The 17,927-nt window shown below is 38.5% G+C and overlaps 2 protein-coding genes and 1 long non-coding RNA gene across 5 annotated transcripts in view; 1 reads left to right on the forward strand and 2 right to left on the reverse strand.

Annotated features, from left to right (window-relative positions):
- The window catches only part of rock2a (rho-associated, coiled-coil containing protein kinase 2a), a 56,223-nt gene extending 55,134 nt beyond the window's left edge, over positions 1-1,089 (forward strand). For all 3 annotated transcript variants that reach the window (XR_009437507.1, XM_059566009.1, XM_059566012.1), the window contains one exon: positions 72-1,089. Coding sequence is in view for 2 of the 3 variants with exons in the window: in XM_059566009.1 (XP_059421992.1) it covers positions 72-75 (4 nt within the window). In the remaining variant the exon portion in view is untranslated. The remainder of the gene's footprint in view (positions 1-71) is intronic.
- Positions 1,090-4,268: 3,179 nt separating this feature from the next.
- On the reverse strand, positions 4,269-4,743 carry LOC132156529 (uncharacterized). The gene is made up of 3 exons (XR_009437456.1): positions 4,580-4,743; positions 4,462-4,503; positions 4,269-4,386 (listed from the first exon to the last, which is right to left on the reverse strand). It is a non-coding gene; the product is annotated as an uncharacterized LOC132156529 (long non-coding RNA).
- A 2,839-nt stretch (positions 4,744-7,582) lies between these two features.
- Positions 7,583-17,927, reverse strand: part of LOC132156926 (sine oculis-binding protein homolog A) — a 31,400-nt gene continuing 21,055 nt past the window's right edge. The window contains exons 8-9 of the mRNA XM_059566007.1: positions 12,302-14,344; positions 7,583-11,436 (exon numbers count right to left, since the gene is read on the reverse strand). Of these exons, the coding sequence (XP_059421990.1) occupies positions 12,314-14,344 (2,031 nt within the window). The 3' untranslated portion in view covers positions 7,583-11,436; positions 12,302-12,313. The remainder of the gene's footprint in view (positions 11,437-12,301; positions 14,345-17,927) is intronic.

Below are 17,927 nucleotides of genomic sequence, written 5' to 3' on the forward strand. Positions count from 1 at the left end.
ATGACCAAAGGATTTTTCATTCCTCCTGGGTTGTGGTGAAACTAACTTTCTCTTTCTCCCTCATTCTCTAGTTAACCCTATATTGGGATTCTGGTGCTGCTACATGGTGATTTGGGGTTCTTCCTGTCACACCAACAAAAGACCTTTGTCGTGACTTTTCGCACATTTTGGCAAATCCAAAAAAAGTGAGAGATGCACAAATATTGATGAAGGCTTTGCTGTCGTGGTATGGCTTTTATTCTCTGGGCATACGGTTGCTTCGACTTCAAGAGCACTACAGATCTACACAGAACTGAAGGGTCAGCGTCACACCAAACTTCTTACTCATTTGAGGCCAGAGTTGACCTGAACACTAAGACTGAACCGGCCACAGAATGTGGATGACAGCTGGGTCTGACCGTTGTCTTAATGGCTGAATTTAGACAGTAGTGCAACACACCACATAAACGGCTAGAAAACACTACATATGTTTCTCATTCCTTCATAAACACAATGAAACTAGTTTCTTCTTGTAGTGTTTTTAACTTTGTTTACTCCACTGTGTCATCAAAGCTTGATTAAACCCCTGATCATGAATGCATCCCATAATGCTCTCTTGGACACCTGTGCTACTCACTCCCTAGTGTGAGTCAAATGTAATTGGAGGAGGAAGCTTAATTAACGGGACATGATGGTATGATTAACAGAGATCAGCATCTAGATGTGAGCTTTACATGTGGCAGGAGTTTCTAGAATGTTTCCAGCAGTCAGTTTGTTGCCGGTCGTCATATAAAGTTGATCATCAGCTGTTAAGTGTTGAAATTTTGGGTCTCATGCTATGGCTTGCGCCAAAAACAGATTCATTTTGCAAGCACATAACTGAAATTTTCATAAGACGGTGTCTGAATGTCTGGAAACCACATTTAAATTCATTAAGTATTTTGTAGTTTTTTTAAACTATTTTTTTTATTTTGTGATTTGAAGTCATTTTGTGTGTGTGTGTGTGTATCTTCACCCTACCAAACAGTGTGTATCTCTGGGTGTGCTGTGAACGCATATCCGTGTTCTTTTACACGTTATATATATAAATATATGAATATACAGCGTATATTTGACCTGCCATGTTACCAGTTGGTTTGCTATTTATACAGGTCTGGGCACTTCTTTTATTTTAAAGCGCTGCCTCCTGATTTGCATGTTTTATATCGATGTACTGTTTGACCATAAAATGAAAAGCATATGTAGCCGTGTTGTTTTTGAAACCCTGTATAACATTTGCTTATTTTTGTAAACAAAAGTTCGTGAGTTAAATAGTTATATAGCTGTGAATGTAGTAAAAGGAAGTAAAGTTTTAATATAAATAATGTGGTCGTACTTTTCTTTCCGCTTTAATCACAGGAAAAGCATACATTCTCAATACACATATGATAGTTATTGCACTCAAATAACACTTGATTATCTGGTGAGTTCAACTGATTACCATAAAATAATTCGGGAAATTAAATGTATAAAACATGATCACTTTTTTTTTTTTTTTTTTTTTTTTAATTAATGCTATTGAATTCTGCAATTAAACCAATCACACATTTTCGCACACAAAAGGAATGATTATTGATTTATAAGGTACAAAGTAACATCTTTTAAAGTACTCCCAAAAGAAACATTAGTTGTGCTTTAGACCTAATAGTTATTAAAGTAATTTTCTAAGTTTGTACTAGAACACTGGAGAGTTCAGAAGAGTCCTGTGGTTTATTAGTTTTGCATTAATTAACGTGTTCATTATATCGCCATATAATACAGATCAATAAAGATGATGCTCGATATAAAAATGGTGCATATTTTAGCTTATGTAAACATCACCCCTTTATGAACTACAGGAAACCGTATGTTCAGCAACCTGATATCATTCATCAGTTTTAAAAAGCTTGAAAATTGCGCAAAAAAAATATTTTCCTTTCTGAAAAGAAAAAGACTTGTTACTAAACTTCTTGCAGTATAACAACTGAAAAAAACCACAGTATATCAGCACATGAAAATGCAGGGAGGTACAGGCAAGAAAACTACCAGGAATTATAAGAAAGTGTTGGAATAAATGAAGGATAGGAATGTTATTACTGTTTTATAACACTATTTGGTCAGACTTCTGATATACTTATATTAAATACGATTCATCATTTGTCATGAGTCTATAACATTCTTATCTGTTTTACTTCACAGGAATATGCGATTCATAGCAATTATACTGAAAACAAGAACACTGTCCCACATCCCGATACATAATCCATTTGCATGTTCTGGAGAAAATACCAGTGCTTGCAAAGCAGCAAAATAAAAGTGTGGAAAACTTTACACTTAAACTGACCATAAGTATCAAAGTGTAAAGCCAGCTAAAAATGGTATGATAAGCAAGAAAGACAAGAGCAATTGCAATTCAGTATGCCAATAGATTAATTGAAACAAAAACCAATTGCAAATCAAAATGCAAATAATATTGTCATCACTTGCATTTTGAATTAAACATACTATATATATATATATATATATATATATATATATACACACAGTCGTGGCCAAAAGTTTTGAGAATTACATAAATATTGGAAATTGGAAAAGTTGCTGCTTAAGTTTTTATAATAGCAATTTGCATATACTCCAGAATGTTATGAAGAGTGATCAGATGAATTGCATAGTCCTTCTTTGCCATGAAAATTAACTTAATCCCAAAAAAACCTTTCCACTGCATTTCATTGCTGTCATTAAAGGACCTGCTGAGATCATTTCAGTAATCGTCTTGTTAACTCAGGTGAGAATGTTGACAAGCACAAGGCTGGAGATCATTATGTCAGGCTGATTGGGTTAGAATGGCAGACTTGACATGTTAAAAGGAGGGTGATGCTTGAAATCATTGTTCTTCCATTGTTAACCTGGTGACCTGCAAAGAAACGCATGCAGCCATCATTGTGTTGCATAAAAATGGCTTCACAGGCAAGGATATTGTGGCTACTAAGATTGCACCTAAATCAAAAATTTATAGGATCATCAAGAACTTCAAAGAAAGAGGTTCAATTCTTGTAAAGAAGGCTTCAGGGCGTCCAAGAAAGTCCAGCAAGCGCCAGGATCGTCTCCTAAAGAGGATTCAGCTGCGGGATCGGAGTGCCACCAGTGCAGAGCTTGCTCAGGAATGGCAGCAGGCAGGTGTGAGCGCATCTGCACGCACAGTGAGGCCAAGACTTTTGGAAGATGGCCTGGTGTCAAGAAGGGCAGCAAAGAAGCCACTTCTCTACAAAAAAGACATCAGGGACAGATTGATCTTCTGCAGAAAGTATAGTGAATGGACTGCTGAGGACTGGGGCAAAGTCATATTCTCCGATGAAGCCCCTTTCCGATTGTTTGGGGCATCTGGAAAAAGGCTTGTCCGGAGAAGAAAAGGTGAGCGCTACCATCAGTCCTGTGTCATGCCAACAGTAAAGCATCCTGACACCATTCATGTGTGGGGTTGCTTCTCATCCAAGGGAGTGGGCTCACTCACAATTCTGCCCAAAAACACAGCCATGAATCAAGAATGGTACCAAAACACCCTCCAACAGCAACTTCTTCCAACAACAGTTTGGTGAAGAACAATGCATTTTCCAGCACGATGGAGCACCGTGCCATAAGGCAAAAGTGATAACTAAGTGGCTCGGGGACCAGAATGTTGAAATTTTGGATCCATGGCCTGGAAACTCCCCAGATCTTAATCCCATTGAGAACTTGTGGTCAATCCTCAAGAGGCGGGTGGACAAACAAAAACCCACTAATTCTGACAAACTCCAAGAAGTGATTATGAAAAATGGGTTGCTATCAGTCAGGATTTGGCCCAGAAGTTGATTGAGAGCATGCCCAGTCGAATTGCAGAGGTCCTGAAAAAGAAGGGCCAACACTGCAAATACTGACTCTTTGCATAAATGTCATGTAATTGTCGATAAAAGCCTTTGAAACATATGAAGTGCTTGTAAATATATTTCAGTACATCACAGAAACAACTGAAACAAAGATCTAAAAGCAGTTTAGCAGCAAACTTTTTGAAAACTAATATTTATGTAATTCTCAAAACTTTTGGCCACAACTGTATATATATAAAGCACACCTAAGATTAAAACTTCCTTGCGAAGACTAAATCAACTGAAAAACCTTTGTAAGCATTGTAAGATTTTTGCTTGTACACATTTACCCGAAGTCAATAAACCTTAAATATTTTAAATTGCAATATAGAAAGTGCAAAAAAAAAAACCTCCACAGCAGACAGAGAATACATAGAGAAAAACTGTATGCAGAAAGCATCCCCTTAATCCTGTTTCACTGCATGAGGTTTGTAGTAGATGACTGTGACTGTGACCCACTTGTTCATGACAACAAACCGGATGAGAACTGGAGAAGAAAGATAAAGATGACAAATAACACTTCACTTTAGTTCACATCGCATCAGAAAGCTCTTATACTGACCTTGTGCGTCTCCTGTGGTGATGATGGTGGTGAAGATCCGTGCTGACCAACAGAGCAAACACTCAATATCAATACGACAGACTGGAAAAGTGCTTAGTTTTTCTTTCGTGTCACTTACCCAGGCATGTATATGTGGCCAGAGCCCAGGTGAGAGCGCTTACCTGACCAGAGTCCTTTGAGTGCCACAGACACTGAAGCTGTGCCAGTTTACTGCCAGCACTAATGAAAGTGCACTAACTCTGAGAGACGATGGCAAATGGCAAACTTATTACCATTCAAAAGTTTGTATGACCCCCGCCCCCCCACGAGAACTTGCAAAAATGCTTAACCTTTAATCTGAATCTATTAATATATGACACTAAAGCAAATGCATACGGTATGTAAATACATATAAATATTTTTTTTTACAATCCAGTGGTTACTGCTGTTAAAGTCATGGTTTGGGGAACCCTGCTTTATACAATATGTAACAATGGATCCCTATTAAAAAATGTGTAAGTGTTCAATAATTCAATGTTGTATTTAGAAATAGTTATATTTTAACATTACCTTATATTATTTTAGGAACAAATCTAAATTAACATATCCCAGTCGGCATTTCAACATTGATTCAAAGTTGAAACAACGTCAGGTACCAGGGTTGAATCAACGCTGAATTACCTTTCGATTTTGCAAATTGGATGTCATTGGTGTTACATTGTGTTATATCACAAATGTTGACTTAAACAAGAATGTTTGAAACTAATTGTTTCAGTTCATGCTTTCATGAAATATTACTGAATCAAAAAATAAATATTGGTATAATTTATTAATTTTAGTCTTCTCGGTCGTGTTTTGAGATTTTATAGTGTAACCAATTAATAAGTCTATTAATTTATGTCTTAAGTTAGAAAGTCAACATAATTTGAAAATGACACAACTATAAATCAATTAACTAAGCAATCAAAATAAAAACAATGAAGAGCACTCTTGGAGAAAAGAGAATTGGAGTGTGCCTCTATTTATTTGTTTTTAATAAGCAATTCACTGGGTTAAACAAATACTGTTACAACACAAAAATTATACATTTTAAAGCAACAAGTTTTATAACAACTTCATAATCAAAAGACAAGTTTATCTTTTTTTTTAATCTTGCCATTTCCTTTAATTTAGAAAAAAAAGGCAGACATACTTTCACTGAGCAGCTTTGCTGCCTCTTGCTACCCTGTTCAAAGAACCATCTCTCTTGCTCTTTATTAATGCAAAGGCTTGCCAGTAATAAATAATACTAAAATGTTCTGCAAGTACACAAAAAAGATTGAGAAACAACAACAAGGTTAAATGTACAAGGTTTCGGGTGAAAGGAGTGTGACAGGTGAGGGTGGGCAAATTTAGCAAAATCTCGGGTTCATACAGGACAGACAAAGCATCTATACATCCATACTAGCCAGATAACAAAGTTGATTTTATTATTTGTGTGTGTGTGTGTGTGTGTGTGTGTGTGTGTGTGTGTGTGTCTTTTTTTTTCTATAAAGTGTTTTTTTTTAAACAAGCAGGCATTGTTAATTACAGAGCACAAAGAATTAAGGCAGCTCAAATGTTCGCCTCAAAAAACTTTTAACATTAGATCCTTAAAAACTGCAGTTTGCTCTTGTTATTTTACACAGGCATAGTGTCTCTCACGCAGAGTGCAGAAATAAGAATTTGTTGTTGCATAATTCCGGCTGTTGACAAAGCCATCCTCTTAATACCGCCCACAGGAATGATGAACAAAAAAAAAACAACAACAAAAAAACATTTCTTACATGGCTACAAGAGTGTCGCGATATTACTGTCCCCTTTGTCACATACTATAGATGTAGAAAACTCACATCTAAGCTGCCTCTCATTTTTCCAGTTCTCTTGATTTGACATCATTACAGTAGAGCTGACGTTGCTGTGATTGTTGTTTAGTTTGAGTTGTATAACACTGCTCGATGAGGGATGCACTGATTGATTGGTTTTGCTGGTATGTGAGTTGGGCTGTATGGGTTTCTGCATCTCCATCTTGTTTCTGTGCGTGTGGCTGATCTTTGGCCACAGCAGTGCTCATGTTCCCCCTGTCTGATTAAACAGAAGCCCTCCAAACATTCAGAATGACTAATTTTGGTGAATGAAAAAGCCAAGTGCTCTCTCTGTACCCAGCCTCGGGGCTGAAAGACAGTTTGGCCACTAAAACAGGCGCCTCTCTAGTAGATCCTTTGAAACGCTCTAGGATTACAGTATTGCACACTAGTTCTATGGTTTGTTATTTCAGTTCATTTTAACTCCTTGCATCTCTCATCTGTGCTTCTTTGTGCTTGCTGACAGAACACACTTCGCTTCCCTCTAGTGGACTAATGTTGCCATGTCCTTTTATTGTAAACAACTTTTCTCCTTTTTTATGAAGTTTCTGGTCGCATTGTTTTGGGATTATTATTTTAAAGATTAAGTCTTGTATTTATTTGCCCCTACTGGCATGAACATGTGACCCGACCACTACCATTTGTTTGCACATGATTCCACATTTAACTCTCATGTTTTTGTTGTTTTTCATATTAAAATAGCTTATTTTTAGACTCATACTACCTTTCAAAAGTTCAAAAGCCAGTAAGATTTTTTTTTTATCTCAACAAGGATGCATTCAATTGATCATGTGTAAGTACCAATTCTGTCCTTTTGAAATTTCCATTCATCAAAGAATCCACAAAAATATTAGCAGCACAACTGTTTCCACCACTCAAAATAAGAAATCATTCTTGAGCACCCAATAAAATTATTAGAATGATTTCTGATGGATCATGTGACACCTGAAGACTGGAGTAATAGTTGCCAATTCATGGCATTTTCACAGGAATAACTTAGCAATTTGTTTGAATATATTTTAAAATGTATTTTAAATTGTAATAATATTTCCAAATTTTAATGGTTTTACTGATTTTTTTTGCTGTGTCTTGCTGACCCCGGACTTTTGAACGGTGTTGTATTTTGGTGAGAGAAATTGCTTATTTCGGCCTTGTTTTTGGGAATTTTTTATTTTTTTAGGAAGATCCGGCAAAACTCTGGATCACCATCATGTCATTTAGAAAGCACTGAACAGCAATCAAATAGGAGTTTTTTTTTTTGTGGCCATTTATAATAGCTGACACACAGTTTTACAGTGTTTACCATAAGTGCAATGACTATGTCTCCCATACAATGTACACATACATACACAGTGTCTCTCTGTTGTTGTCAAGGACAGCTTCATCTGCTATGTCCCACACACACACACACACACGATTTTTTTTGCTGGTGTCATTGTCTTGTCTGCGTGGGACCGCAGACACTACAACAGTGTTGGGTTTCAGGGCTATATCTGTCCCAGCCCAGTCTGTGCTGCTCCGGTTACAACAGCAAGGTCACACAAGCACACACACATATACACATACACAGGCAAGTGAAAAAAAATCATATTTCATGTCTGTGAGATGTGTAATGGGTGTTTGGGTGGTGTGTGCAGCCATAGGAAGTGATTATAGTATGACATGACTTTAAATTGTCCTTCAAACACCCTTTTAATCAACAAAAACAAGCTGTTACTGCTGCTTTTAAGAGTAAACTGTTATAAAGGAAGTAAGTTTGAAAATGGGAATAAAATTGTATAGGTCAGAGTGACAAATTTAACAGAACATCTGGATATCAGAGTTTAAAAAAATGTGACTTGTTTCCCAATTGTAGATTTAAATCTCATACTGTGACTGTTTCACCATTTCTGCTTTGATTTGGCAAAATTGCTACTGTATATCTTACAAAGCAGACTTTTTTCTTGCAGTTGAGACATTTTATTTCATAATTGCAACTTTGTCTTGTCAACTATGTCACAGTGAGAATATTTCTCATAGTTGCAACTATATTTCCTATAATTGTGACTTTATATCTTACAGTGTGTCTTATGTTCTTATTTAAGATTCATCTAACGATTAAATTGTTTATTTTTTACTCTGAGGTGGGGTAAGAGGGGAGAAGTGAAAAGGCTGAGAATGAAAGAGGAGGAGGGGAGAGAGGAAAAAAGCTAGGAAATTTGAGTCAATAATGAAAGTGACATATGATGCTGTTGCTGGCTCCTCATGACCAATCCAGACATGTAATGTACGTTCGGTTGTGCCGCACACACAGTATCAAGATTCTCAGATCAACACTGAGATTCACTGTTTCTCCTATAAACACACACACACACACTCAGTATACACGCTCAGTCCATGTGTTTGGTGTGTGTGTGTGTTTATGCCTCTCTGATATTTTGCCCTTTTTATCAATCTGCTCTCTGTAACACCTCCATCCAGACGGAGGGTCAGCCAGCCGAATCAGCACTGACAAAATAAATCTGACACAGGAATGTGTGTGTGTGTGTGTGTGTGGGATTAAATCTGACACTGGAATGAGACTCCACCACATACAAACCCCAGAGAGAAATCCAGTCCTTACTCTAACCAGTCACAATTAGACCTCTGAGCCTACTCTTAAAAAAATATACCACTGTGAAACTGAATCCTGCAACAAAAAGTACAGAGGAATAGGGTAGGATTACACTCTACTTTGTACGTCGTCCAAGAGCAGAGAGAAAAAGAAGAGGGGAAAAGAGGGAGAGAGAGAAGTGGTAAAGGTTGCAGGGGAGATTTGGGTCAGTGTTGGTCAGTTAAACTCAGTTTATATGAGAGTAATCAGAGAAAAAAAACACCAACAGTAAAGATGAAAACCAAAAGACAGAAACAAAAGAAAATGAAAAACAAAACAAAAAACGATAAAAGTAACCAAAAAAAACAAAAAACAAACAAACAAAAAACAGGTAAACAAAACAAAAAATAAACAATTAAAAAGTAAATAAAAACAACAAAAATAAAAAAGTATATCAAAGTGACTTAAGTAAAGAAAACAAGCAAAAAAAAAAAAGTAAAACAAAGAATCTCTGATCTGAAATTCTGTTCTAATGAAATTGTTTAAATGAAAATGTTTCATTTATTTCCTTTTTTTTCCATATATGACTGAAACTTTTGTATTCATCGATATTATCAAATCATGCGTATTTTTGATTTGTGTATTTTTTTTCATCCCCCTTGTGATGTCCGACACATTGCTTGACAAATTTTTGACTCGAATTTTAGACCTTCTCCCAAAATAAATTGGCAAACTTGAATGTTTTGTCAAACTGAACTCCATTTTGGCCAGAAATCGGATACACCTCCCAATTAAACACACACAAACACGCACACGCTTGGCTTTAAGGTTCACTCCTCCACTTTAGTCAAAACAAATAACCTATGCACCCAGGTGCTAACCATGCATTCAGCTCTTACAGTACTCTGTGTAACTAAAATCATTTTGGCTCGGTGTCCACCTAACCAACCCAGTCTACCTTTAAGCTAAATGTTCTTGGCATCTTGTGTAAGTGAATGCTATACTGAGGCACCTTGGAACTAACTGAAACTGTTCATGTAACCGTAGCTGGAAAGGAAGTGATGAACATAATTTAGCACTGACTGGGATTTGGCGAAAAACTAAAGCATAAAAAAAACCTCAAGAATGTACCCTTGACACCAGCTCGCAGCTGCCCGAGATGCTTACTGACCTCTCCACTGGTTTTGATAGTACTCTTGATAGATTTTTCTTAAATAGGAGCACTGCAATAAGATGGATACTGATATAAATAATGAGAAATCCAACCCAAATGCCCCTGTGGACACTGATTTCCATCTAAGCCATCTGATACATCAGGACAGTGTGTACACAACCCACCAGCAGTGTTAGACCGACTCTTCGCTGAGCCGTACGCCGTGGCAATGAGTGCTTGTGACTGAACAGACTGGATGGGACAGTCTCCAAGCCAATGGCTGCAAAACTAGCAGCCATTTTAACAGTTCGCCAAAATGCTTGGTGAGGCCTGTACCCTGTAATCCTCAATCAAATCATTGAGTGAATGAATTTTAATTGCACTATAAACCAGCAAACCAACCACAAACACTTCTCTCCAGTAGTGCAGACTACTTATCTTCTAGTTATCTTCTCCAACGATAGATGAGTTTCCAGTTTCTTTCCAGGGATGAAATGAAAGTTCACTCCATCCTTCTGTTTTTGTACTCCCTAAAGAGTGTGTGTACGTTTCTCTCTTCCTGTCTTTTTTGGTGTCCGGTTCCAGAACACCTCTCCCTCAGAAAGGAGAGAAAGGAAAGAGGTTAAGAAAGAGTACAGAGTGTTTTGCTGGTGTTGCAGATACTGATACATATAGTCAGAGGAAGTGAGGGGGAGAAAGATTTGAGAGGAGAGAGTATTCAGAGTTTTAGAGCAACTCTGCATCTGTATTAGTCTTTCTGACTGAAACTATTGAATCAGAAGCATCCAAACGTATCCAGACAGATTAAACCAAGCTTCTTTGAATGCACACACAAAGCACAAAACTGGTCCATCCATCTGTGGCAGGATTTGACTGGCCCTGTTCCAAATTATAGTTATTCATGAGCGTGTTTGATAGGCAGCCTGGCAGATCTATTGTGTTTGACTTAAGCTCCGCCTTTTTGGAAATCTGTATATGTACACTGTAATGCCGCCTCCAAACAGTAGGGGAAACTCCTCTCAACAAGCCGTGGATAGACAGGTCGAGTGGAGAGGATGAGAAATATCTCTTCCATCAACTAGTAGACTGAGAACAGACTTTGCCTGAAGATATCGCAGTTGAAGGTCAAACATCACGTCCGATCTACATTCCCAGATTAACGGTTTGTGTCAGTCTTTGTTTAGCCGAAAGGGGTGGAGATGGAGCAGACTGCTGCCAAATCCGGATGATCTGTGTGCATATTGTCGCAACGTGTATGTGCGTGTTTGGAAAAGTGGAGAAAACAAGGTTGACATCTTGATTGGCTGGATTGTGGATGAAGTCTGTGGACAGCTGATGGTCTCTGCTGCAGTGCAGGTCTCTTTATCCCTTTGGTGAGATGGTGATTTCTATAAGAGAGAGGTGGGCAAAATAAAAGAGAGACAAATAAGAGAAACAAAGAGTAATTGGTAAATTGACACTTACAGCCTTGTTGGTCTTTTTTGATCTGTTTGAATGATTTATATGAGTAAAAGATCAATTCAGGGATAAATTTAAGAGTTTCTAGAATATTAAAGGGATAGTTTATCCTAAACTCAAAGTTTTGTCACTTTTTACCTCCCCTCATGTCAATGGGGACTGAGACTGTTAAGCTCCAAATTGACAAAATGATTTCTGATTTACTTCAACAAGGATGCATTAAATCAATTAGAATTGACAATAAAGAATTTTTTTTAAATAAATACAGTTATTTAGAGCTTTCTATTCTTCAAAGATTCCTGAAAAAATGTATTTCAGAAACAGAGATTTCTTCAGATACAATGTTTTATTCATTTTTATTTATTTATTTTTTATCAAAAATCAACAAGCATTTTAATGGTAGTCTATGTTAGATATATAAGTGAGTTATAGACTTACATGAACTTTTGTGATAATTTTATGGTGCTTTTGCTTCCTTTTGAAGTAAGAATGCTCTAGTTAAACATTTAATTGTATAGAAAAGAGGGACAAAGTTCATTTCTCAAAATTCACTTTTTTGGTGTTTCAAAGAAGAAATACAGATTTGGTGCAACCTGGGGGTTTGAAATGAAAATATTTGTTTTTAATTTTGTGTGAACTATTTCTTTATTATAAAAATCTTCAAAAAGAAAAAAGAAAACAGAAAAATGTACGGTATTATAGTGGCATTATAGCGCTTAAAGCAATCTAAGAATGAAGGCAGACATGCAGTAAATCATAAGACTACTAAGAAAGTGGACAAACTCTGATTCTCACCTGTCCTCTGTTTCACTTGTTCTGATTGCGGATACGCAGACACCTTCTCTTCAGTGGAGGCTCCATTTCCATTGGAACGGTTCCTGTTAATGGTGCTGTCAAGCCACAGGGTAAAATGGCAGCGGTTTTGTCAGCAGGTTTGGGCACGGGCTGAATGACACAGCCAGGTTTGGGCATTATGGGCAGGGCGTAGGCATGGTCCTCACCAGATGGGGCATCTTCAGGGCTCTGAGGTTTGTCCTCCCCTGTTACTGCGGTAATGGCAGACTGGTCATTTGAGCTTCTCTTACCTGCTGAGTCTCTTTCTGTTGCTAAGCAGCTGTTCTCTTTCAGGTCCTCTCCTTCTAGATCAGCCCCCGCAGGCTCGCAGCATACAGCGGCAGTTCTGCGGCAGGGGTCCACTAGAGGGCGCTGCTCTAACAGAGGTGTTCTGATCGAACTCTCTGCTGGAGGCACATTACAGCTCCCATTAACAATCACATTGCAGGGTGTAGCAGAGCCAGGCTCAGATTTAGCTGTATCACTGCATGTGATTGGATGAGAAAGTGGCGGTGTGCCGCTGCAGTAGGACGGGTCGGCACAAGGCAGAGCCACGCTAGCCAATGGGCTTTCATCATTACTGTCTCTGTGGTTATCTTCTATTTTACCTGTACTAGTACTAGCTGACCCATCCACCTCAGTTTCACCCAAAACTGCAGGTGGTGGGCTTAACCCGGGCTCTGCTTTTACCTGCACACAGGTTACAAGCCTCTGTATAACTAGCTGTTGCCGGGAACGACGACATGTTGTTAAATCAATGACTCCATCTGCTGGTGTGTCTTTCTGGGAGTGTCCAGAGCTTCCGTTACCAGAGTTTTCTGTTTTAACCATGAGCTCTGCCACGTTTGCCATGCCCTGCTCCATCTGTTTGGAAAATCCTGGCGAAAATGTATCTGAGGTGGGAGGGGCTTGCTGAAAGTCCCTCCCCTCCCCTCTGGAGGTGCTTTGAGAAAATGATGGTGGTGCTTTTGAAGCACTCTGCTCACTTGCAGCATTCAGAAGTGTTCCATCATTTCCTGGTCGGTCACCAGAAGCCTGCGGACTGAAGGGTATGGGCACTGGAATGGGTATGGGGACCGGTAATGGCACAATCACTGGATAGGGCACTAATAATGTTGGTGGTGGCACTAGGGGGGCTAAAGAAGGTATGCCAATATTCATAATGGGTGGAACTGGGATGGGTCCAGCTGGCATCATGTTAACTGGGGGGAAAGGCAAGGCTGGCATGTGGCCACCGGGATGTGGCATCATACCCGGAGGGTTCCCAGGGAGGTTTGGGGTGGAGGATGGGTGCATGTGGGGGGAAAAGAGCGGGCGGTACATAGGGCTTGATGGAGGACCCAAAGTCCGAGGAGGAAGTGGTGGCCCAATGCCAGGAATCATGGGATTGGAATGAGGGCTGTTGGGGCCTGGGGGACGTAGGAACGGAGGGCGAATCTGCTGCATCATCTGGTGCTCCATAAAGAGAGGGAGAGGAACTGGGCCACGCGGTGTCATCACCATCGGCGGGCTGCTAGGCGGCACACCCAGAGCTGGATGTAAACCTGCTATCGGTGGTGGAGGAGGAGGTGGCGGTAATGCAGGGCTTTCATGCAGCCGCGGTGTGGGGATTTTCGTAGATGATGATGACGAGGATGATGAGGACGAGGAGGAACACACAGTTCCAGTTTCAGATGGCGACCCCGAGGTGGACCCAGAAGGTCCCGCTACAGTGGTGGCACCCCCTGGTGAAGGTGCCTTGCGACTGCGGAGCTCATTTAGAGGTGCGCTCCAGGACTCGGGTGTAAGGAGCTGTACACCCGCTGTGCTCTCCGATATCGTATCACTCGTGGGGAGAGGAGGGTTACATAAACTCCCTGGCAGTGCGGCCTGAGTCTCTTTATAGAATATGTCCATCTTATACTGGTTCAGACACTTTGCACTGCAGAACTGGAGCCGTCTTTCACCCGCTCCAAAATCCAGGTACTCCTTAGTGTGGCGGATGTGTTTGCACCAATCGCAGACCTGTAACATAAACAACCACAAAATTAACAACCTAAATTATAGATTAATACTTCACAATGTCTATATTAAAGCATACTAATCCAAGCACTGTGGACTAAGACATCATTAAAAGAGTATGGCTGTCCTTCTCTATTTCTTAGAGAGTCTGATGACACAGTGTGTGAAGAGAGTGTGTGTTCTATGAAGTGTCTATGTAAGATTAGGGTTTTACAGAATAGGCATTAAATATAACAAACCAAGTGTGAAGAAAAATGTGGTTTATATCATGAAATATTAAAATCAAATCAAGATGATTATTTTTTTTGTCTCAGAATACAGAAATAATATTGTACAATAAAAATACAAAATAAAATATAAATATATATATGTATATATATTAAATATGTATAATGCATTTAAATGTTAATTATATATATATATATATATATATATATATATATATATATATATATATATATATATATAAAATGCTAAAAGGGGCTTATTGTGTATTTTTTTGATTATTGTTCTCTAACTCGTCCTAACACACTGGCTTTCGGTATTTTTGACACATGCGTCCTCACATACACAGACACACTCATTACAAGATGTCAGGAGTCAGCTGCCCAAGGCAAGCTGCAGGGTCAAACTCTGACAGCCACTACTAAAAGGTTTTCCCTTCAAGGGGAAATTATGCATGTGGATTTTGAGTGTGTGTATGTGAGTGTGTATCTGTGGCACTGCAGGTGACACTAACTGAGAAAGACAGTGACAACAGACTGAGATAGACAGGACCGAGGGGCTTAAACCTGTGAAACAGAAAATGTGGGTTGTGTGTACATGTGAGAGTAAGACAGAACTGGGGAACTCTGGGTAATTAAAGAATATGTTGTCTACTGCTAACACAAAGAATAACTTAACAGGGGCATAAACAGGCCAAACCATAGACAAATGAACATCGTCATAAGTATTCTATAAGAAAGAAATACTACTAAATGACTGAACACTGCCTCTGTCTCACTCCTTTTCTTTGACACTCCTTCTGCCAGGAAAGTTTTGTCTGTCCATTCACTCAACAAAACTGTCTTGGAATTGATAAGGCTGTCACTCTCCTCCAGAGAGGAGGTCAGTCAAAGTAGTTAAGTGGAGAAAATTTGCCTCAGGCCTGGCGAGTAGAGTACATAGAAAGAGATTGCAAACATTGGCTTCTCATAAAGACAGACAGGTAGACAAAGACAGACCTGGCAACACAACTAACTGCACACAGAATGGGGGGTTCACAAAGAATGAATTGCATTGTTCATTTGCATGCACTGTTTCAGATGTTTTAGCTCCCAAATTTACTAGTTTTATGCAAATTAAGTAATGGTGCAAACATCCAATTCTTGTGAATCGGTTCTGAGTGCTAGCTTGTGGTAGAACTATTATTGTTAGTGTCTATAATAAGCCTAATTAACATAGAAAGCAGGCATGTTTCATGCTAAAATATTACATGGTAATATGCTACATTCTTGAATTTGCCCCAAAATGAAGTAGAAACAAATGACACTCTCATGCTATTACTACACACAAGCTGAACACTGGAAATCCAATAGCTACAAAGCCCTATGCATGCTTCTGTTGATATGTGTTGTGTCCAAATGTGTGTACTGTTTACTTATGCATTGGCTAATGCCAATACCGCTTTTGAATCCGAATCAGAATATGATTTGCCTCAGGCCTACCTGAGCAGACTGCAGAGACAGAGATTTCTCTTAAGACTAGTGAATTGACTGCCAAAGCCAGAGTTCCACTGAAGATAATGAAGGCATTTATCATATGCCACTACTGTCAATGATGGACATTCATCACACGGATAAAGAGACAGAGAGAAAGAGGAAGGCTCACTGGAAGTAGACACACTTGCATATACACATTGTATGGTAACACAAGTCTACTTCCAAGACGCAAGTTTCTTAATCAGTTTTTGTAACCTCATTTTCCAGTAAAAATAATCATTCTTAAAACAAGATAAATTTACATGGGATAACTGCATAAAATAAGACTTGTTTTCAGAGAGAATACCTTACAGTGTATCTTTTTATGCTAATGAGGTTTATGTTTAAAACAAGTGGGTAACGTCAAAATATATTCTCAGAAGAAAGTCTTATTATATTACTTTTGCTTCTTAACCAATGAAGGATGTTGAGATATTATTATAGTAAAATATTGATTAATGAAAGTATCTATTTAGAACAAATCAAAAGACATGCATACATACAAATGCACATCTGATTTTGAATCAGTAATCCAATCTTTAGTGCATTACTTGAAGTGATATAATATGAAAGAAGCTGGCTGCTGCAGGATGATGCGGAGAAAAATAAAGCTGACAGACACCATTCATTCATGAATCAGTGTGATTTTTTAATGAAGCCTTCGCTCTGTTTCAAATGTGGGAGCTCTGACCATGCCAGTTAACACGCACAAACCCGCTCGAGGCATGTCTGGATATTCTCAATTATAAATGATTTTCATATTTCCTGAGTTTAAAAAGCGAGACAGATGGAGACCACTTAACAAGTCATGGCTCTCTGAGAGAAATTTTACTGCACATTACCCTAATGGACTTCTTTTTTCTCTCGCTCACTTCTCTCCACTGTCTCTCTCTTTCTCTTAATCTTTCACTCACCCTTATTTAGCTTTGCTCTCTCTCTCTAACATGGTTGAGAGGAAATTACTGTCATTTACTTCTGCTGTGGCCGTTAAGCTGATGTCCGTGACCATGCTGCGAGTAGCTGTACGCTCTTTTACTGTAATTACCTGCCAACGTACGGCTGCCAACTCAACGTTAGAGAGGAAGTTTCTGTGCAAATGCTTTTCTTTTCCCATCACGCACACCCTCTGGCCCCAGAATGTGTCTGTTCTCGACCAGCCATATGCTGATTTTATACACACACACCTACTCACACATGCACATACCCCACTTGTTCATTCATGTGTAAAACAGTAACATTCAATGCAGATTGACAATGTTTAAACAAAAACATGAAATATGGAATGTCAGAAAGAAGTAACAAACTGTTTCTACAGATAATAAAGTAGATAAGCAGAACACCTCATGATCTAGTCTTGAGTTAACAGTGCAGGTGTGTGATTTGACCAGTCTTGTGTCAAGTGCTAAGTCTTTAGGAATTTACGAAGGAATTTATGGGTCATATTTCACCACAAAATAAAACAACCACATACGAAGTCATTAGGTTTCTAACTGTGACATTATATTAATCAATGTAATGCAGAAAAAAATATATTAAGACAAAAAAAATTATAATAATACAGTAATGTCACAATAAGAAAATAATTGCCAAAATTAACCATGATTTTATTAAAGTAAATGTGTAGTAACCAAGGTTTTTTTTTTTTTGCGTAGATATTGATAAAGATTACCATTTGTATAACCACAGTTTTACTACAAATGCCATGGTTAAACTATCATTAGTGTAGCAAAACCATGGTTAATTTGTGGTTACCATTGTTTAACTATAATAAGTATGTTTCTTTTTTTTAAGGGATATATTAGAACAAACAAGACAAATTCTTGTCAATACTATATTTTAGAATTTAG

The sequence above is a fragment of the Carassius carassius genome, chromosome 14 (genome assembly GCF_963082965.1).
Source record: "Carassius carassius chromosome 14, fCarCar2.1, whole genome shotgun sequence".
NCBI classification, from domain to species: Eukaryota; Metazoa; Chordata; class Actinopteri; order Cypriniformes; family Cyprinidae; genus Carassius; species Carassius carassius.